The 23702-nt window shown below is 41.5% G+C and overlaps 1 protein-coding gene across 1 annotated transcript in view; it reads right to left on the reverse strand.

The window, feature by feature from the left end:
- slc1a1 (solute carrier family 1 member 1) overlaps nt 1-23702 on the reverse strand; it is a 67855-nt gene that overhangs the window by 27751 nt on the left and 16402 nt on the right. The window contains exons 2-4 of the mRNA XM_078396062.1: nt 7375-7515; nt 4344-4436; nt 1930-2044 (exon numbers count right to left, since the gene is read on the reverse strand). Of these exons, the coding sequence (XP_078252188.1) occupies nt 1930-2044; nt 4344-4436; nt 7375-7515 (349 nt within the window). The remainder of the gene's footprint in view (nt 1-1929; nt 2045-4343; nt 4437-7374; nt 7516-23702) is intronic.

Consider the following 23702-nt stretch of genomic DNA (forward strand, 5'->3'; position numbering starts at 1 on the left):
TTTACAGTCATTGCTCCCTTCTCCTTATTACTGAGCAATTGTAACTCTTAACAGATACTCAGAAAGCTTGTGCATCAAAATAGTTAATTATCTGTCTGACAATGGGGCTGAACACTTTGAGCAAATGTTAGGAGTCAATGAAGAGAAACACTTGGAACTATTGACAAGTAAATATTATAGAGGGAATCGGGCAAGGAGCCAAAATAACCTACATGAGAATTGCTTCAAAATGCAAAGTAAAGGATGCAATGTAATGTCTTACAATGTAAGCACGTGGCTTGGGATATGATGCTAAAGCATCCTTATGACTCCCATGTAACAGGTGATTCTTTCAGAACCTATTACAATTTACATTTTAACCAGGTGGTGACAAATGGAATGTTTAAAGCGTTGGAAACAAAGTAAATCTTTCTGAAGTATAATTAAATGCATTTAGCATATTCTGGCTTATTGAGATTGCATATTGATTTACATAACCAGTTACAGCAATAATCTATTAGAAAAAGGCAAAAGATCAAATCTTGGAGCTCGGAGCTTCACCTGAAAATCTTCTACTTAATCATTTCCTATCATTGCATTGATTCAATCACCAGCTTGCAATTCTATTTTTAAAAATAGAATCAATGTATTGCAGAATACTCAAAAGAAAATATCTTTGCATGGATGTTTCAAATGGTACATTTCAAAAAATCACGTGATTCAAAATTAAGTTGATTAAATATTGTGGTGTAATGGAGACTTCAGTGCATTTTTTTTTCAGTTGCTCATTATTCAAGATTTGGGCTTTGTTACCAAAACTAATCCTGATTTACCTTGAGAAGGTGAAGCATTTGGAAGCTTGAAGCATTATTTTCCTGCTGGTACTCCCTAAGGGCTGTTGGCCAGGGATATGCAAGATTGAAACCCAGCAACAATGAAGGGCTGGTGATAGACTTCAAGTTAGGAATGTGTGTATTTGGGGAGTGAATCTGCAGGTGATGGTATTCCCAAGCATCTAATGCCCTTGTCCTTCTTAATCGCAAAGGTTGCAGATTTTAGAGATAGTGTTGGAGAAGCCTAAGTTAATAACTGCAGTGCCTCTGTAGAGAATAGACTGTGCAACCACTGTGTGCCAGTGAGTGAGTAAATGAATGTTTAGGGTGGTTGATGGGGTGCCATTCAGTTGCCTGCTTGTTTCTGAATGGTGTAGGAAGGAACTGGAGATGCTGGTTTAAACTGAAGATAGACACAAAATGCTGGAGTAACTCAGCGGGACAGGCAGCATCTCTGGATAGAAGTAATGGGTGACGTTTTGGGTCGAATGAGGAAGGGTCTCAACCCGAAACGTCACTCATTCCTTCCATCCAGAGATGCTGCCTGTCTCGCTGAGTTCGTCCAGCATTTTGTGTCTATCTGTTTCTGAATAGTGTTGAGTTTCTTGACTGTTTTTAGAGTTGCTTGGCCAGGTAGAAACAACATTTCTTTATATTCCTGACTTTTGCCTTGCAGATCACAGAACCACTCTAAATAGACTCTCTGATCTACACTTGTAGCCACTGTATTAATTTATTTACGTGCCTGATCAATGGTAATCTCCAGGAAGTTGGTGGGTGATTTGGGAAAGGACATGCCATTGAACATCAAGGATATATTTGAGTAGGGTCTCTCTTTGAGAAGCCTTAGTGATGCAAATGTTGTTTGGCACATTTTAATCCATGCTCGTTTGTAGGCTGGAGAATTACAATGGATATGAATATTGTGCAATCATTAGCCCTTAAACTAATACAAACAAGATATGTACAAATGTAGAATGTTGCTTTAACAAGCAATATAGTTATAGAGTGACAAGATAAATTTAATCAGACCGTCAATTTTTTATGTTCATTAATTATAGACAAAGTATTTGGAGATAAGTGATTACAAATTGCATATCCTGAGTGATTTACTAACCTAAGGAGATCGAGCAAGGCATCCACAGTGGTGACTTCCGGGGTGCTTCCACTCCTGTCAATTTCTTCAGCGTTTTGAGACATGCCAGGTTTGATGGTCATGACCAACACAATTCCTTGTACAAAGCGAAATAAATTATATGCTTGTGAGGCTTGGCATTGAAAGTACATTAAAACTTTGTTCTATATAATTAATATCAATTAAACTGATCTACATAAAACAAAAAAGTCCCAAGATTTAATGCTAATGATGATCTCCAAGGTCTGCCAGATTTGCATTCCTTCAAATTCATCATCATTGATTGCCATTTACACCAGGGTCCAATTCAATTCTGTGTTTGCATGAAGATCATGGAATAAATAGTACACATGATAACAATACATACTACTATGACGAATGCAAAATGCTAAAATAGTGCAAAGCTTGTAGTGCAATCTCAAGTAGTTTTTGCCTTTGGAAGCAAAAATGTAGAATGCAGCAATAATTTAGTTATTGAGTGACAAGATACAGTGCATTCAGAAAGTATTCAGACCCCTTCACTTTATCCACATTTTGTTACGTTACAGCCTTATTTTAAAATGGATTCAAAACATCCCCACCATGATGCTGCCACCAACATGCTTCACCGTAGGTATGGTATTGGTCAGGTGATGAGATGGCATTCAGGCCAAAGAGTTCAATCTTGGTTTCATCAGACCAGAGAATCTTGTTTTGTTATGGTCTGAGAATCCTTTAGGTGCCTTTTGGCAAACTCCAAGCGAGCTGTCATGTGCCTTTTACTGAGGAGTGGCTTCCGTCTACCATAAAGGCCTGATTGGTGGAGTGTTGCAGATATAGTTGTCCTTCTGGAAGGTTCTCCCATCTTCACAGAGGAACTCTGGAGCTCTGTCAGAGTGACCATCAGGTTCTTGGTCACCTCCCTGACCAAGGCCCTTCTCCCCCGATTGCTCAGTTTGGCCGGGCGGCCAGCTCTATGAAGATTCCTGGTGGTTCCAAATTTCTTCCATTTAAGAATGACGGAGGTCACTGTGCTCTTTGGGAACTGCAATGCTGCAGAAATTGTTTTATACCCTTCCCCAGATCTGTGTCTCCACACAATCGTGTCTCAGAGGTCTACGGACAATTCCTTCGTCTTCATGGCTTGGTTTTTGCTCTGACATGCACTGTCAACTGTGGGATCTTATATAGGCAGGTGTGTGCCTTTCCAAATCATGTCCAATCAATTTAATTTACTACTGGTGGACTCCAAGTTGTAGAAACACCTCAAGGATAATCAATGGAAACAGGATGAACATAAGCTCAATTTGAGTGTCATTGCAAAGGGTCTGAATACTAATGTAAATGTGATATTTCAGTTATTTCTTTTTAATCACTTTGCAAAAATTTCTAAATACCTGTTTTCACTTTTTTTATTATGGGGTATTGTGTGTAGATTGATGATAAAAATGAATTTAATCCATTTTAATATAAGGCTGTAACATAGCAAAATGTGGAAAAAGTGAAGGGGTCTGAATACTTTCTGAATGCACTAAGTTTAATCAGAGGTCGATTTCATTTTACATGCTAGTGTTTGAATTTTAGCGTAAGCTTCATGGCAAAATGTGAGCAGTATATTACAGCCAGATCTTTAGTGTGCATCAAGCTCCTTTGCAAGACGAATGCTGGACACAAAGTAATTGTGTTGATTATCCACTGTGTACAAAAGCATCTATGGAAATATAAGGTCCAATAGAAGGAAGAAAGCCCACTTGCGCATGACTTAAAAGGAATACACCTTGTTCACATTAAGGAAGACATTGTTTGACTCTGCTCAGATGTAATACTGGTAAGGCAGAGATCATTGAAGCAAGATCTTTCTGCATTTCTGCTGAGGAGGCCATCATTGCACTGATCCACTTTCTCTGTGCTCTCTTCTGCCACAACAATCTTCATTGCAGTGTCAGAGAAACATGTGCTTGCTCCCATGATCAACTGTTCTCCATGATGGTTCACACCTCGCCCCTCCATTAATTCCACCAGTCACTCTGTTTGAGAACCTCCACTTTTAGAATTTTAGCCATGACAGGACATGATTCAGTTCATAACTCAAGCCCTTCAGTCTAGTATAACCCAAGTCCTCCAATCTAGTTCAGTTTGCACAACTGTACAATACAGCTCCTCATACCAGTTATGTTCATCAAAATCACTCACCAAGTTTCAACTAGCACCGATCTTCCATGTTATTGTTTATGCATGCATTTTTACGATAGGATAAATTTCAAGGCCTGAAGTTTTTGGGAGAAAATATTTTTCTCTTTTGGATTCTTTCTGATTCGTTCCCCAAACAGTGACAGAACAGCACTTTATTCTTCATGGACTTTCAGAGACCAAAAAATGTTACCAGACACACAATACTTCACTGCATGGCTTATTACCTAGAATCACAGCAATGATGGTAGTTGAAAAATAATACACCACTGCCCGTGCTCCGACCTTTCCTGAGACGTCTGAATCCAAAGCAGCAACTCCTGTAGAGAATGATTTGGGAACCTGGTTACCATAATGTTTTTATTAAAGATATATGGAGATAATTTCAATTTGTTACTTATTGAAAGAAACTAGGTAAAATTAAACCTGTAGGGCACCCATCTACTGCAATGTATTCCACAAATACTTTTCTTCATCCTTTTAAAAATCCTAATTTGTCACGTGTTGACATGTAGATGACTGTTATCATGATCTTGGAGCAACATTGTTTGTAGTCTTAAGTATAGAAAAACACTGCAGCCATGTATTACGCTGCAAGGTTCACAGCTGACAATATGATCACGCAACGTCAGTTGAAAAAAAATGTTCTGAGAAATGCCTGAATGGTACATGAGATTTTCTTTGGATAATGTCACTTAAAGACACCCAAGGGGGCTAATAGGTCCCCTATTTAAAGTCCATTACAAAAAGCACAATCCAGGGCATGCTTAAAACCATCTTGAAGCATCATCTAGAATTATCTACTCATTTGGAGTGATTTTGATCTCACAAACTTCTGATTTTCTATAGCTTTTAAATAATTGTAATATTAGAAATAGCATTAACTGAAGGTGTATTCTTTTACCAAAATGTCATTTGGTTTTGCTCTACCTTTTCTGAGTTCGAGTTCCTTGGTAGTCCTTAAACATCAATGTAGATTGCCAGACAAGTGTACCAGTGAGGACAAAAAACAGATCAATAAGGAATTCTCCCGGTGTTCTGACAAATGGTACTCTTTCAGTAATGTCACCAACAATCAACTATTTATAGGAGCAGAATTAGGCCATTCAATCAAGGCTGATCTGTCTTTCCCTCTCAACCCCATTCCCTTGCTTTCTCCCCAAAACATTTGACACCCTCACTAATCAAGAACCTATCAATCTCTAACTTTAAAATATCCCTAAACTTTGTCACCGCAGCCATCTGTAGCAAAGAATTCCACAGATTCACCATCCTCTGGCTAAAGAAATCCATCCTCATCTCCTTTCTAAAGGTACATCCTTTTATTCTGAGGCTGTGCCCTCTGGTGTAAGACTCTCCCACTAGTGGAAACATCCTCTCCACATCCACTCTATCCAGTCCTTTCATTATTTGTTTCAATGAGGCTTATCCTTCAAAACTCCAGCGAGTACAGGCCCAGAGTTGTCAAACACTCATTATATGTTAATCCAATCATCCCCAGGGTCATTCTTGTAAACCTCCTCTGGACCTTCTCCAACACCAGCACATCCCTCCTCAGATATGGGGTCCAAAACTCCTCACAGTGCTCCAAATGTGGGCTGACCAGTACCCTATAAAACCTCAGCATTACATCCCTGCTTTTATATTCTCGTACTCTTGAAATGAATGCTAACATTGCATTTCCCTTCCTTATTACCGATTCAACCTGCAAATTAATCATTTGGGTATCCTGCACCAGCACTCCCAAGTCTCTTTGCACCTGTGATTTCTGAATCCTGTCCTTATTTAGTAAATAATCTACATCTTTATTCCTACTCTGAAAGTGCATGACTGCACACTTGGCTAGGCTGTATTCCAGTTGCCACTTCTTTGCCCACTCTCCCAATCTCCCACTCTTCCAAGTCCTTATGCAGAGTCCCTGTTTCCTCCACATGACCTGTCCCTCCACCTATCCATACCATCCCCAAACTTGGCCACAAAGCCATCAATTCCATCATCCAAATCATTAATATACAACATGAAAAGTAGCATCAACCCCTGTGGAACACCACTTGTTACTGGCAGCCAACCAGAGAAAGCCCACTTTATTCCCACTCTTCGCCTTCTGCCATTTAGCCAATACTCTATCCATGCTAGTATCTTCCCTCTAAAACTGTCAGCTCTCATCGTGTTGTGCAGTCTCACGTGTGGCAACGTGTCAAATGCCTTCTGAAAATAAAATTAAACAACATCCACTAACTCTCCTTTGTCAATTCTGCTATTTACTTCCTCAATGAATTTCAAATCATCTATTAAATTATCACATTGCTTTTTGAAGGGGCATGATGTTTGCAAAGCATTTGCACTTCCTGGAGTTTGTACACAGTCCCTGCAATTTGTCACTTTGTGTGAGGAAATCTTTTTTTAGAATTATTTGGAAGTTGCAATGCAGAAGGGCATTTGGCAAAAACAGGCAATGTTTATGTTTATCATCCAAAACGGTAATAAATCTAATTGTATTGATCTCCTTAAAATCATATCACTTTATTGCTCTCTTCAATCACGTAATTCAACTATAATTAGAACTTGATCCAATTTTTAATTCCCTCAATAATGCTAATCAACCTATAAACCTTTGACATAAAACATTTTTTCCTCATTTCACTAAATCTTTTAAAATTAATCTTTAACTTCTCATTGTTCTTTACCTTTTTTTGACTAGTTAAAAGTTTGTTTCATTCTACTCTGTCCTATTGCATGTTACTTTTTAATACTTCTATCAAATTAGCTCTCATTCTCCTAGTAGCAATAAAACAACACACTTTCAGGTAGGCATAGTACGGCACTGTAAAAAGTAATGTTCCCTCTTTTCATTGTTATTACATGTAATCAACATTATTTTAAAAGAGTAATCTGAAAACAAAGTACAATTTACGAATGCAGTTCTCATGTCAGGCATTCACAGTAAAACTATTAAATCCAAAGTGTGTAGGAAAGAACTGCAGATGCTGGTTTAAATTGAAGTTATGCCTAAATTATACACAAAAGGAAATTGTTCTATAATAGTATTCAAATTGGAACACTAGTTTCAGATCCAGGTGGAATGGGGATGAGGTTAGAGGATGCGGGTGTGAAAATGCTAATCAAAGGCAGGAAATCAGAAAATTTCAGCAAGTTAATGGATGTTCCATTTTTAAATTCATGTGTTGAAATGAAAATGTCTCGGTCTCCTTGACTCCAATAATCTCTTCAATAATGTAACTTAATAAGATGGCTTACCTGTAATCATACTGGAAACAATTAAAGGTAAAATAATCAGCTTCAGCATTCTCATCAGGATCTCTCCAGGAAACCCAAAGTAGAATTTGTCCAAGCTTGATAATACGGCATACCGCCGAACCAGAAGTCCCGTCACTATACCTGTAACAAGAAATGCCAAATGATCAGCATCAGAGAATTTGCGTCATTTCTATTAATGTTTGAGGTTTGTCACATTTTGGGGCCTTTTAATGGCTTTTGGTGCACTGCATTGGTTTTGAGTTTGATTGCAGTTGAAGTGCTGTGGTACGAACAGTCCACAGTTTTTCATCTTACCGAAATGATAACCAAATAAACATTCATAATCACTCTACAGAGGCCAAATCTATTTGTGCAGAAACCCTGGGGGTAATTTAAAACAGACTGCTTGAGTATCAATCCCGCACTAGTGTTCAAACATCCATCTACAAAGCTCCTCTCCGATAGTTTGGTGATACAAATTATTAATAAGTCTAGTGTCTTATGCTTCTTTCGAGGAAAATAAACAAAACATGCTTGATTGTCTCGGACTGCCTTCAGGCAGATTGGACAAGCACAAGAGGACACAAATAGAGTGCAGGATTCAGTCAAAATCAAGGTAACTTTATTGTTATGTCGCTGGATTTGATTATTGTATAATTAGATATTGAACTGCAGAGTCAGACTTTACATTGATAAATACATCTCTTGATCATATCATATCATATCATATATATACAGCCGGAAACAGGCCTTTTCGGCCCTCCAAGTCCGTGCCGCCCAGCGATCCCCGTACATTAACACTATCCTACACCCACTAGGGACAATTTTTACATTTACATTTACCCAGCCAATTAACCTACATACCTGTACGTCTTTGGAGTGTGGGAGGAAACCGAAGATCTCGGAGAAAACCCACGCAGGTCACAGGGAGAACGTACAAACTCCTTACAGTGCAGCACCCGTAGTCGGGATCGAACCTGAGTCTCCGGCGCTGCATTCGCTGTAAAGCAGCAACTCTACCGCTGCGCTACCGTGCCGCTCCTGAACACATCATCAGGTTTCGGATCTTTCAACATCAGACACCCTCGCCCGGGCGACCCAGCCATGGTTGATCGGACCACGACGTGTTCAGGTGGCATTCGCTCCTCCCCATGGACATCCTCTCCTGATCCAGAGCCATCCTCCGCTGCCTCTGTGGTGTTCTTGATGGCTCTTCTCCTCTCCATTCCGGTGATGCCCAGTGCACTCAAGGCCTTGTAGTGCGATTGCCCTGGAAAACTCTACAGCCAACCTCGATGGGCATACACCTTGCCTTCCAGCCCTGCTCACGGCAGTCTATGACCAGCTCTTCGTATTTGGTCTTCTTTCTCTCGTGGGCCTCCTCCAGAGGGTCCTCCCACGGCACTGTCAATTTCAACAAGACGATGTTTTTGGTCGCCTCTGAGACCAGGAGGATGTCCAGCCTCGGGGTGGTCGTGGCGATGTGCCATGGGAACTTCAGCTGGTTCACCAGGTCTACAGAATGCTGCCAGTCCCGCGCAGTCGCCAGGATTCCTGATGGATTCTTGGCTGCTGTGGTTCTTGGCAGCTACACTCCAGCCTTCACAAAGGTGATCATCTGGGTGGTGGGGCGTGCTCGCCTGCAGCTGCTGATTCCCATGCTGATGGCTTCTGCAATGGGTTTCAGAACCTGGTCGTGGCGCCAGGTGTACCGGCCCTCCCCAAGAGCCTTTGGGCAGCAGCTCAGGATGTGTTCCAACGTCCCCTTGCCTGAGCATTGCGGACAATCCGGAGATTCTGCTTTGCCCCAGATGAAGAGGTTCGATAGGCTGGGCAGGACATCGTACACTGCCTGGACTAGGAACTTGATACGCTGTGGTTCAGCCTGCCAGAGCTCAGTCCATGTGACCTTTCAGACCATGGCCTGCTCCCAACTTGTCCAGGCCCCCTGCTGCCTCAAGCCAACTGCTCTGCTGGACCTCTCCTCCTCCACTGCTGCCTTCACTTCCTCCTGGACCAGCCTGCGCCTCTGCTTCCCCTTGGCCTTGTCAAACTGGGAAGTTGGGAAGGTTCCCAGACCAGCTCTTCCCCGAGTCATTGCTCCCACCAGGACTCTGTGGAGTATCCGAGACTCCGCTTGCAGCACAGCTTCACCAGCTCTCCACTTCCTCCCAGGTTTCACCTCCACCCCTGCCTGAGCCGCCTTGGGGTCGCTGGAGTCCCTGTACAACATCATCTCTCTGGCCCGAGTCACCTTTAACTCCTCCTCTAGGGACTTCAGGGGCAGCTGGAGCTTGGTGTTATTACCGTAACGGGTGATGCTGCTAAGGCTCCTGGGTAGTCCCAGCCATCTCCTGAGGAAGCTGCTGACTTTCCTCTCCAAGCTCTCTATGATGGAGATTGGGACTTCGTGGACAAGCAGTGGCCAGAGTATCCTTGGCAGGATACCAAGCTGGTAAATCCATGCCTTGAACTTACCGGGAAGCCCCAACCGGTCCACCGCACTCAACTAGGTCTACAGCTCCTGACAGGTTGCCTGGACCGATGCTGTATCCTTCGGGCTGCTGTTAAACACCTTGCCAAGACTCTTCAATGGCCTTTGGGAGAGTGTTGGGGTTGGTGTCCCTTCGATGCTGAAGCAGAACCTGTCCAGGACTTTGCTCTTCTTCAGCACCAGTGGCCTTGATTTTCCTGGCTTAAACCTCATCCTTGCCCATCCAATCAGTTTCTCCAACCCTTGCAGGATCCACCTGCCTCCCGGCACTGACAGTGGTGACAGTCATGTCATCCATGAAGGCCCTGATTAGTGGTTGGCGTATTCCTGACTTGGTCCGAGGGCCCCAGCACTCTGGTTCAGCAGACTTGACGATCATGTTCATCGCCAAGGCAAAAAGGATCACAGAGATGGTGCAGCCTGTGATGATCCCCACCTCCAGTCTGTGCCACTCTGATGTTACTGATCCTGCTGAGACTCTCATGCTGAACTGGTTGTAACAGTCCAGGATGAGATCTTCCACTTGGCCGGCACCTGATGCTTGGCCGTGACTGTCTGGATCAGCTTGTGCGGGATGGAGCCGTAGGCTTTGGCCAGGTCAAGCCAGAGTACTGTCAGGCCTCCCATGTTCTCCCTGGCTTCTCTGATGAGCTGGGTCACCACTCCCGTGTGCTCTCGGCACGCCGGCACTCCAGATACGCCCCCCTTTTGCACTGAGGTGTTGATGTAGCCATTGTTGGAGAGGAAGTTGGTCAGCCGCCTCGCTATTATGCTGAAGAAAATCTTGCCTACAAAGCTTAGAAATGAGATGATCCTGAACTGGTCGATTCTCTTGCAATCTTCTTCCTTTGGGATCCCGACTCCTTCAGCGAATCGCCACTGCTGTGCCACTTTCCCTCTCCTTCAGATGACTTTCAGGATCTTCCACAGCCGTTTCAGTAACAAGGGGCAATTCTTGTAGACCTTGTAGAAGGCTTCGCTCGTGCCAGCGGCTGAGCCAGATCTTGCTCTCTTCACAATGTCCTGGACTTCTTTCAGGAGTGGCTCTCTACTGTCAAACTCCTTGATGGGTGGAGGTGGTTTTATCAGGATGTTGCACTGGCCCAGTTCGTGCTGCACTGTAGGTGGTCTGCATGTGCCGGTCGATCTCCTCCTTAGAGCAAGCCAAACCCCCACTGCGCTTCTGCCCTCACAGTTGTTTGGTGAAGCTGAAGGGGATGGCTATGAAGGATGCTCACTTCCTGGCTCTTTCCTTCCGGCGTCTTCGGTGCCGCTCAGCTCTATGGAGTGTCAGCAGCTTCCTCCTCAGCTCAGCCAAGGGGGAACGTTTCTCCTCACTGGCCTCTTTGTACTGCTTCTTGAGGGCCTTCAGCTCCTACCGGATCTTGTGGATCTTTGCTGCTCTTTGCTTCATGGTGAAGGGTGTCCTGGCAGGCTTCTTCTCCACTGCTCCAAACCTTTCCACAGCTAGGCTGACGATGATTGGCCTTCGATCCATGACTCCCTTCGCTGTTGCTTCTAGCACCTTGTCGGCGTCCTCGCCGAACTGATGCCAGACTGCCGTCTTGCAGGCCTGTGGCCATTTGACTCGAACCTTCTCCAGAGATCTGTTCTGAGGGACTAGTTGTGCCACTTGGAGGCTTCCGACTCTCTGGGGTGCTTCCAGGCCTGGCTCCTCCTGGGTCTCACCAGGTAAGATACCTGTGCATTGTGATGCTCCCTCTCCCTCCAAACACCTCATCTGGGTCTGGTGAATCTTCAGGCCTCGGCTGTTCTTGCAGACCTTTCCACATCTGCATTTCATTACAAGAAATTTGCGGGTAGAAAGCTTTCCTTTATTTTAAATGCTAAGTGTATCAATGGAACCAAATTGCAGTAGCAGAGTTAATTTTGCTTATGTTGTTTCCTCGTGTATTTTAACGCAAAAAAACAAAGAATGAATTTCTACCTCATGGACTGCTCAGGGGACTGCTCGCAATAGTGTTTTATTTCCACAGACAATCTAAGACAGAGTGAAAGTTGCAGAGTGGAGACATTTTAATGGCATTTGATGGTGCATACTAATAAAGCAGCACATAAAACCAGTGCTACATTTATGCACACCCGAACAACCTCGTATATATCCAAAATCAACTTCATGCAGAAACAAGGAACTGCAGATGCTGGCTTACCAAGAAAAGACACAAAATGCTGGAGTAACTCAGCGGGTCAGGCAGAATCCCTGCGGAACATGGATAGGTAACCTTCGGGAAGGGACCCTTCCCAGAAATGTCACCAATCCACTTTCTCCAAGGATGCAGCCTGACCCACTGAGTTACTCCAGCCTTTTATGTCATCAACTTGATTCAGATGGCTCTGAAGATAAAGCAGTGATTTAATGTACTGCTAGCTTCAAAGCGACACATTAAAATAAATGGACTATTAATAAGCAAAGAGGGCAGAATATTTCAAAACAAATCACTGACCTGGGAAACATTAAAACTGCCAAACAATTGAACTTAAAACGTTAGCTCAACTTAAGGGTTCCTTGTTGTTCAGAAAGGATGGATACCAAAAACAGTTCAGCAATTCTTTCTACATGGGCTTCTCTGTCTTTTGCAATCCTCTCTCCAAACGTACCCCAGATCTGCAGAAATAAACTCTAAGGCAGTAGGTAGCTAAAATCAAATGCAAATTGGGTCCTGCAGCTGAAACAGTATGATGGAGTGAAGCACACACCCATAGGCTTTGTTCTACAGGTGGTGTTATTTTTTATATTCTGAGGAGTCCAAAAATAGCCCTTTCCAATTCCCCTTTCTTCTCGGGAACTCCAAAAGGCTATTTCTTGTCCCATCTACCAGGATTGGCCTGAATTTAGAGCTGGTTAGTTGTATTGGGAGCCTTATTTGGTATCTGCAGCTACTCGGATGAAACTGAAATAAAAGCTGTGTAGTAAAATGGTGGCAGTCATTTAGCAGACAATTAGAGCACTTCTTCAAACAATGGCCAAAAAACTGCACACCCATTTCCCACTTCTGATGTAGTTGCTGTTCAGAATTCAAGAGAAAACACAAATATCATGGTACATTTTATCAATTGGTTCATAACATGTATGCCAATAATTCTTGGCAATCTCATGGGGGAATCCACTTTGTCCTTTATTGTTCACGGAGTTAAACAGACACATTAGCCCTCTCTCATGCAAGAAGATGCAGTGTATATTTGTGGTTTGTGTATAATTAAAAATCAATTACTGAAAATATCCTTTCACCTCCTCAGATGATGGTTGCACAACCTTGGAATTGCTCCAAGTCTCAGGGGATGAAAACTGATAGGACAAACAAAATGTTAAGATGGCAAGCAACAGAATTGATTACACAGTGTTTGAATGCAAGAGGTCTGTTAACCAGTTCCAAATCTATACTCTAGACTAGAGCCACAGAATGCATGTATGTGATGGCATTCTCCACAGTTGAACTTCCACAAATCTGTCAGATGTACCCACAAGTCCAGTATCAATGTTGTTAAGCTATAATTAATAGATTTCAATTAAATGATGCATTTAACATAATAAACTATTCAATGTCATGTTATTTATTTGTGTGACATTTGCTGCACATGTTCTGGAGAACAACAGCAATTCAGCTTCAAATATGTCTAAAGGTCATAAAATGTTTCCATTGACAGAGGATTAAGAAATAAAGGACAAAAAATTCAATTGACTGCAACAAAAAAACAAACATGACACGAAGAGGCTTTTTTTTTGCAGTTTTTAAAAATAATTCAGCACTTTTTTCTCATGTCAGTTGTTTAAAAAGTTTAGAATATGGAATGATTTGTCAGAATAGGATGGCAAAGATAGACTCATTTGCAGAATTCAAAAGGGAACAGATGATTACTAAATAGGAAAACAATGCACAGCCATGGACAAAGGGCAGGCATAGAGATGGTTGAAAGCTTCAAGTTCCGAGGAGTAAATATCACCAGCAACTTGACATGGAATGCAATATTGAAGCAATGGCCATGAAAGCACACCCGCGCCTCTATTTCTTTAGAAGGCTTAGGGAGTTTGGCATGTCCCCAACTCTCATCAACTTCTACAGATGCGCTGAAGAAACCATTTTATAAGAATGCATTGCAGCATAGTTTGGAAACAGCTCTATCCAAGACCGCAAGAAATTGTAGAGAATTGTGATCACAGCCCAGACCATCACGCAAACCAACTTCCATTGACTCTATCTACATTTCACACTGCATCGGCAAGGCCAACAGCATAATCAAAACAAGTCTCTCCCGGGACACTATCTCTTCGTCCCTCTCCCATCAGCCAAGAGGTACAGAAGTGTGAAAATGCACACCTCCAGATTCAGGGACAATTTCTTCCCAGCTGTTTACTGGCAACTGAACCATCCTATCATCAGAGAGAAGTCCTGAGCTACCATCTACCTCATTGTAGACCCTGAGACTGTTTTTTAATCGGACTTTACTGGACTTTATCTTGCACTACACGTTAGTCCCTTTATCCTAAATCTGTACACTGTGGACAACTTGATTGTAATTATATATAGTCTTTCCGCTGATCGAATAGCACGCAGCAAAAAAGCTTATCACTGTACCTCGATACACTGACAATAAACTAGACTAAAGGACTGGCTGGATAAATGGGCCAATGCCCTCCTCCTGTGCTGCAACCTTTCTAGGATTCTCTGAAGAAATGAAAATTATTATTTGTTCAATGGAAATTTATAACTTTCATTACTGGTCTCTTGTTGGCTTATGGCAAAAAATATAAATTAATGATGTTCGACTAATGTGATTTTAAAATATATTTTTGCTATATGTATTCACATTGTGGGAATTTCATTGAGATAGTTTTAACCCATAGCATGTCGGGCCCTAAAAACACCACCCTCCATCTTTCTGGTTGAAGCTGCATTCGCAGTTCCATTCTTTTCTATTTAAACATGTTCCCAAGCTTTTGCTTCTTTAACTTCAACTTCAATGTCCCTATATTCAGAAAACATCCTATATTTGAATTTTGCTGAAATGCTATCTCCATATAAAACTTTGTACCCCTCCAATTCATTATAATGCTAAGTACATCATAAATATTCAGTGGTGTATGTGAACGTTTCATTCATTTTTATTATTTACCGTTGTCCTTATTATATCTGTTACTTAGCAACCTATGATTGGGAACTTTATGATCAGATGCCTATTCACTCATAAATGTATATTTCCCACTACTTTATTTTCTCCCGTTGATTGCACCAAAAGTAAATTTAAAATGCTCCTCCTTAACCATGACATGATTTCAATTTGCAGTTGATTTTTTTTCCCCATTAAAACATAGGGCTGGTGTCTTTAGCACAAATTCACCAAAAATTGGCATGTTGCCTTTAAATGCAATTAAGCTAGGGTAGACACGAAATGCTGGAGTAACTCAGCGGATCAGGCAGCATCTTGGGAGGGAAGGAATGGGTGACGTTTCGGGTCTCGACCCGAAATGTCACCCATTCCTCTCCTGAGATGCTGCCTGACCCGCTGAGTTACTCCAGCATTTTGTGTCTATCTTTGATTTAAACCAGCATTTGCAGTTGTTTTTTCTACACAGTGTAATTAAGCTACATACATTACGAGATAGACTTGCTACGTAATTAAACATTGTTACTGCTCTGCATATCACAAGTGCATGCTGTCATATGTGGGGCCCAGTGGAGACTGGAGGGCAGCAGTTGCTCAATGCAATTGAAGATGACCTTAAATCATGGTGTCTTTAACTTATAGGCCCTGTGTAGTTCCAGAGATATGCTTGTCAAATAAAATGTACTTCACAAATCATTTCAAGTCAACTTCCAAAAAGACACATACCATCCCTGTGTGCAATTAAACATATATGAAGCCTTAGCATTAAATAATTAAGCAAGTTGGTCAGTAAAATGTTGAGCAAGGATAAAAATAGTTTTGGTTCATTTTTATTTTACTCACACAAGGAATGTGGGAATTGTAGAATAAGCCCACTTTTAACTTCCCATCTCTTTCCACCTTTGATTGTGGTAGTGAGCTGCCTTCTTTAACTACTGCAGTCTTTGAGGAGTGAGTATTCCCACAGTGTTTTTCTGGAGGGAGTCCCAACACTTTGACCAGGTGTTAGTAAAGGAAAAGTGATATATTCCCATGTCAGGATGGTACGTGACTTGGAGGGCAATCAGCAGGTGGTGGGGCTCATATGATTTCCCTGCCCTTCCAGCCAGGAGAGATAGACAATAGACAATAGGTGCAGGAGTAGGCCATTCGGCCCTTCGAGCCAGCACCGCCATTCAATGTGATCATGGTTGATCATTCTCAATCAGTACCCTGTTCCTGCCTTCTCTCCCTACCCCCTGACTCCGCTATCCTTAAGAGCTATATCTAGCTCTCTCTTGAATGCCTTCAGAGAATTGGCCTCCACTGCCTTCTGAGGCAGAGAATTCCAAGATTCACAACTCTCTGACTGAAAAAGCTTTTCCTCATCTCCGTTCTAAATGGCCTACCCCTTATTCTTAAACTGTGGCCCCTGGTTCTGGACTCCCCCAACATTGGGAACATGTTTCCTGCCTCTAACATGTCCAACCCCTTAATAATCTTATACGTTTCGATACGATCCCCTCTCATCCTTCTAAATTCCAGTGTATACAAGCCTAGTCGCTCCAGTCTTTCAACATATGACAGTCCCGCCATTCCGGGACACAAAGTGCTGGAGTAACTCAGCGGGTCAAGTAGCATCCCTGGAGAACATGGATCAGTAACGATTTAGGTTGGGACCCTTCCTCAGAAGATGTTGTCTATGGGAGTTATGGTGAGTTGCTGCGGTGCATCCTGTAGATGATACAAACTGCTGTTAATGTGCGTCTGTGGTGGAGTGAATTAATGGTTGTGCATTAGGTGCTTATCAAGTGGGCTGCAATGTCCTGTATAGTGTAGAGCTTCTTGAGTGTTATTGAAGCTGCACTCATCCAGGCAACTGGAGAGTATACGTTATTAGACTCCGGAATTGAGCCTGGGAGATAGTGGAATGCCTTGGGGAGTTAGAAGGTGAGTTACTCACCACAGGATTCCTAGCCTCTTACCTGGTCTTGCAGGCACATTGTGAATATGGCTTCTCCAGTTCAGTTTCTGGTCATTGATAACCCCCTGGATACCGACAGTGAGGGATTCGGTGATGGTAATACCAGTGAATGTTACGTTGTGGAATCATCTAGCTCTGTTTATGTCTTCTGGCATGCAAGTAGTCCTGCCTTGTATTGTCACCGGATTGATCACTCATTCTGAGGTACACCTTGTATGCACTCCTCATTAAACCAAAGTTGATCTAATTTTACATCAACATAACAGACAACAGCAGTTCTTAATTTGAGCACCAATACTTTCTTGTCTTTCAGACAAATTGCTAAGTATCCAAAATAAAATGGTGAGTATTCACTGTATTATGCGTCTGCAATTGAATTGGCAAGAAGCCTGCCTCAGTTTTATGGCAATGCATAATTTTTTTTGGAATGTCCTGAAGTTATGAAAGACAAGTTTTATGTCTTTAATTTAAATGCAATCATCAAATTAACAGCATGCTTTAGGCCCATGTGAGTTCTTGTCAGCGTAATTTGTACATTAATATGGTGTAAAGGTTCACAACAAACATTTTTAAAGATTGTGAACAATTGAGAAAAATTCTATGATTCAGAATGTAATTGCATGCACAATCATTCATTGGTAAGGGTAATCAAAGTTAGTCTGGTTTATTATTGTCACATCTACCAAGGTACAGTGAAAAGCTTTGTTTGGGTGCTATCCAGTCAGAGAAAAGGCTATACAAGAATACAATCAAGCTGTCCACAGCACAGAGATAAAGGATAAAGGGTGTAACATTTGGTGCAAAGATATAACTGGTCCAATTAAAGATAATTCAAGGATGTCCAAAGAGGTAGATGGGAGGTCAGGATTGCACTCCGAGGACAAGACCATTCTGTTGCCTGAAAACAGTTGAAACTAACACAGATATGTGGAGTTAAGATATAGTTTGACAACAAGTTAATTGAATGGAAAAACAGACGAAGGTGCTGATAGAGCTACATATGTTTCGACTTTCCCAGATGATTGCTTAGAATGGTGTCATTTTGAGGAGTAATTGGGCAATTTAATCTAGATTACTGTGATAATTATTCAATAATGAGCATTCAAAGATTCTGCATGAAGAGAAGAATGGATTCAGTTTGTCTTTTGCATGGGTTATAATTCATGTATAAATGAGAGAGAATGTTTTTTAACACTGTTGATTGATAAATGTTACGGATTATTCAGGGGTTATAAAATTATGTGGAGCATTACAGAGGCCATTTTGACTGCTAGCAATAATTTGTTGCAGTGCAAAATGTATTATTGTGATTTCAGAAAATAATTTTAGAAAGATTTTACCCAGAGGATGGCTAGAAAGTGAACTCATCACCACATGAAGTACTTGATGCGAGTAGCATTCGAAGGATAGTTGGATAAACACGTTGCTAAAATAAATAATATTCCTTTAGGAAGGAGACGAGGGGAAATTTCTTTAGTCAGAGGGTGGTGAATCTGTGGAATTCTTTGTCACAGAAGGCAGTGGAGGCTAAGTCTATGAATATTTTTAAGGCAGAGGTAGATAGATTCTTGATTAGTACAGGTGTCAGAGGTTATGGGGAGAAGGCAGGAGAAAGGGGTTAGGAGGGAGAGATAGATCAGCCATGATTGAATGGCGCAGTAGACTTGATGGGCCGAATGGCCTAATTCTACTCCTATTCCTTATGACCTTATCTTCCAATGGGGTTGATAAAATAAAGTAGCTTAGGTTTACAAAGATCAAAAAAGGAACATATATGGTTTATGGTGTTAAAATCAAAATGATATATTGTAATGTAGGCTGACATTCTAGTGCAAAACTGAAGGAATATTTTCTTGGGGCTTCAGAAGAGGTAAAATTGAAGCCCTATCTTCCACAAATATCCCATGGAAAAATCTGAGGTGGAGTAAATGAGTTCTCTTTGTGTTCCGGATTAATTAAAACAGATTATACGATCACCAACATGATCTGTTTTTGGATCTTATTTACATTAAGAAAAGCACTTCATTGAATGGAAAACCTTCCTTTGGTCATGAAAAGATGCCAGATAATAATTTCCTAACACAGAAGTATTTCTTTTTCACAACTCTGACCTGTCCATTCATTCAGTTTGCATGTCTCCATGATGGGGCATCTTCCTTGCACCCATGATTTTTTGCTTACTCTATTTTAGTTCTTGCTGCTCCAACTTTGTTCTTGGTGACCACCAGGCATCCTGCAGACCCAGTCACACAGACCAAGAGAACAAACTTGCTAAAGGTGAACCATCCCCTTCTCTTATCCATCTATGCAAGGGAATGTAGGACATAGATAATGAATCAGAGGAGTCTTCACTTGCTAATTCATTAAATGAGTAAATACATGGAATATTAGTCAAAATGGTTTATATCTCTACTGAGGAAAAACAAATGTGCAACTTGGGGCTGCGACTCGTGTCCGGAGGCTCCGGCGCGGGCCGCGTGGACGTCGGAAGCCCGCAGGCCCCTGGATGGGGGCCGACATCGGGAGCTCCGGCAGCGTCAGAGGCAGCGTGTTCGCCCGCCCCGAATCGCGGGGCTTGGGTCGGCCCGCCGCGGACCTTTCACCGTCCGGCGCGGCCTGGAATAGGCCGCGGACCTTTCACCGTCCGGCGCGGCGCTCCAATGTCGGGAGCCCTGACCGCCCCGACGTGGCAAGTTCAACAGCCTGACCGCGGAAGAAGACGGCAGGGAAGAGAAAATACATTTTTGGCCTTCCATCACAGTGAGAAGGGACTGGAGGAGACTCACTGTGATGGATGTTTCTTTTGTTTGGTGTTAGTGTATGATTGTATGTGTTATTGCATTTTTATTGATTATTCTTATTGGTCTTAGTGTTTCAACTGCGGGTAATGTTTCATTTCACTACACATTTATGTGTATGTGACAAATAAACGACTATTGACTATTGACTATTGACTATCATTTTCAAATAATCTCCAAGTCTTGGGAGTAGAAACAAGGAACTACAGATGCTGATTCACACAAAAGGACACAAAGTGCTCCGAAGGTAACTCCTTTTTGGAAAGACCTAAAAAACTTTTTGGAACAATTGATGAATAAGACCATACCATTGTATTCAAGGTTGTTTTTATTGGGAGATACTAAAGGAATATTATCAAGATTAATTTTAGATAAATATCAGGAAAGATTTCTCAAAATAGCAATAGCAATAGCAAAAAAATGTGTGGCGGCACTTGGAAAGACCACAATGAAATAAGAATTGCAAGATGGTATGCAGAAATGCGTAGTTGTATCCCATTAGAAAAAGCTACTTATAATCTGAGAAATAAATATGATTTCTTTTTTAAACTTTGGAACCCATTCACTTTAAAACTAAGATTAAGAATTGGAAATATTTAATTTCAGGATTGTTTTGATACCCCTAAAAAGAATTTAATAAGAAATTAGCCGGAAGTGTTTCCTTGTCTCCAGGTTTCCTTCTTTCTTCTTTCTTTCTTTCTTTCCTTTTTTTTTTTTTTTTTTAATTTCTTTATCTTTCTTCTTCTCCTTTTTCCTCTTTTTTTCTAACTGGGGGGTGGGGGGAGGGGGGTTGTGGGTGGGGAGATAATACAGAACAATACAAGTATAATCGAATTTAAAATGTATAATCGAATTTATAATGTAGGTACCATCGTGTACTATGAGTTCATACATGTATTTGTTTTGTTAAAATTTAAATAAAATTAATTAAATTTTTTTTTTTAAAAGGACACAAAGTGCTGGGGTATCTCAGCGGGTCAGGCTGACAACATGGATAGGTAATGTTTCGGGTCTTTTTAAGAGGCCTGCTCTGGTTTCAGGACAAATAATAATGGAGATGTTAATGGCTTTTTAGGTCACCTTTCACAGACAGTCTGTCTGTCCTTTCTTCATTTTGTTATTTTTAGTATGTGTTAAAACATATATTTTAGTGTTCCTTGGTTTGTTGGGGGGGTTGGGAAACTTTTTTTCAATCTCTTACCTCGAAGGAGATGCATTTTTTTTCCGGTATCGTTTCTCCGTCCCCACTGTGGCCTAACATCGTGGAGATGGCGGCCTTTCTTGGAGACCGACCCGGCGCTCCAAGCCGGGGAAGTCTGCGGGACTTTAACATCACGGAGCTTGCGATCCCTTTGCCGGGGGATCAAATTTCCAACCACGGGGCCTGTGGACTTTAACATCGTGAAGCCCGCGTTCTCTGGTGAGAAGAGGCCGACTCGGGAGCTCCATGCCGCGGAGAGAGTTTCAACCGCTCTGATGCGGGAGTTTTGATCACCCCGACGGGGGCTTCAATCGTCGGCTGCGGGGGCTTTGATCGCCCTGACTGTGGATGGTTTGACTGCCCCGACCGCAGGAGAACAAAGAGGAAGAAGTTTGAACTTTAGTGTCTTCCATCACAGTGAGGAATGTGGAATCCACTGTGATGGATGTTTATGTTAGATTTTATGTGGTTGTGTGTCTTGTTGCTTTTCACTTAGTATGGCTGTATGGTAACTCAAATTTCATTGTACCTTAACTGGTACATGTGACAATAAACTGACCTTCCCACAGGCCATCAGGACTGTCAACTTTTATAACCCCAGAGACTAAATTTTTGTCGACACTAATAGTAACTTATTAACTTTATTTATATGCTGTAACTGTAATTCTTTTTGTGCACAACCCGCAGGCATTGCCACTTTCATTTCACTGCACATCGTGTATGTGTATGTGACAAATAAATTTGACTTGACTTGACTTGAAACATTTATGGGTCTGCTATTCTATTTCCACTGGACAGATGTAACTGTAAGATTGTTGATTTGACTTGGAATGTGAAGCAGAATGAAAGGACAAAATGTTAAAAGTAAAAGCTGTAAAGGAGATCAGAAAAAAAATGTATATCATCCCTAAATAATGCAATTTAGAGTTTACTCGCTTCTTCAAAGAAACAGAATCAATATCTGATCGAGAAAAGGATTTCCAATAGATTGCGATGATTAAGCACAATATTCATTTAAGTTTATGGCCAATTGATGCTGGATGGAGCTGTTTTATTAATGGAGGCCAACGGGTCAGACCAAATAGAAAGATGGTTCAGATTGATCACTGCTAAATTTCATAATGCTGTATTTGCCTTTCACTGCTGCATTAGTTCATTATTTATTTGCATTAATTTCTGTCACTGTTTAAATTGAAATTTCAAACTCTTTAGTGAAGCCAAGTCAATTAAGATTGCGCAGAAAAGAAAATCAATGGTTATAAAAACTAATATAAATTAATTTGTGTTTAATATGTCTGGCAAGTAGATCCAGTGATCTGATAATGAATAAAATTGGCTGGGAAAGAGCTCTGACATACCCAACAGAAGGTTTCTCTGGGAGATCTGATTTTAGTTTAGTTGAGAGATACAGCACTGGAACAGGCCCTTTGGCCAACCGGATCCGCACCGACCAGCAATCCCCACACATCATCACTCTCCGACACACACTAAGGACAATTTACACTTATACCAAGCCAATTAACCTACAAACCTGTACGTTTTTGGAGTGTGGAAGGAAACCAAAGATCTCGGAGAAAACGCACGCAGTCACAGGGACAATGTACAGACAGAGAGCAACCATAATTGGGATTGAACCTGCATCTCTGGTGCTGTAAGCACTGTAAGGCAGCAACTCTGCGCAGTTTGTTGGTATAGCTGGTAAAACTACTATCACAGAGCTGCAGTTCAGTCGTGACCTCTGTGGAGAGTTTTCAAATTCTCCTCATTTCCTCCAAGTGCCCTGGTTGTTCCTACATTCAAAAGACATCCAGGGTGATACATTAATTGGTCACTTCAATTTGCTCCCCGTGTATAGGTAGGTGGTGTAATCTGAGGGTAGTTGATGGTAGAATAGGTTGCAGGAAATTTTATTTTGGAAGTGGGATTGATCTACTAACTGCCATTGATTTCAAAGGGATGTATTACCTCTTTCAGTATCATAAGGAAACATGGAATATAACAGATTAATTCCTGGAAGTAATGGGCTATGCACCTGTTATTCCCCAAAATGAACTGCATATGTTTACCATTCCCTGCCAGATGCTAAATTATGGGATTGCTTTAAGTCAGCTGGAGAAAAACAAAAAGTGAGATCAAACCCTTGATTCATGTAGGAGGCAGTCAGGGTCGTATTTCAATAGGTAATGAAGCAGAGGCACGAGCCCTACAACAATAATCCAATGATTTCTTTATTATCATGTGTACCAAGGTACAGTGAAATACTCCTTTTGATTACAGATCAGCAAGACGATCACCATACATAAGCACCATCCCCTGTTTAGTACAGAATGTACAGAACAGCGCACTGAGTCGATATGCAAGAGGCACCATTTTGGCACCATTTTACAGTCCCAGCTGCAGATGGCCACAAAGGCCCACAGAGGCCCATTAACACGTTAACTTATAATACTAGTCTCTCTGAAATGCAACTTTAAAACCAAGTAAACGTAAACATAGAAAAGCATAGATTTTAATAAAAGAGGAGCTAAATGGAGAAGCATAGATTTTAATGAAAGAAGAGCTAAATGGACCAAATGAGTATCCTTTCCATAGACAATCAAATAGCATTTCTAAAACAAAATGGAAAATATTGATTAAAGGATATGAACTGAAATTCTCAAAGATGAATTCTGATCAGAGGTTTTATTGAATAATAAATCTCATTTGGAATATAACCTCATCCTCCAGCTGTAAAAAATGCAAAAATGA

Source organism: Rhinoraja longicauda, chromosome 3 (assembly GCF_053455715.1).
Source record: "Rhinoraja longicauda isolate Sanriku21f chromosome 3, sRhiLon1.1, whole genome shotgun sequence".
Classification (NCBI taxonomy): domain Eukaryota; kingdom Metazoa; phylum Chordata; class Chondrichthyes; order Rajiformes; family Arhynchobatidae; genus Rhinoraja; species Rhinoraja longicauda.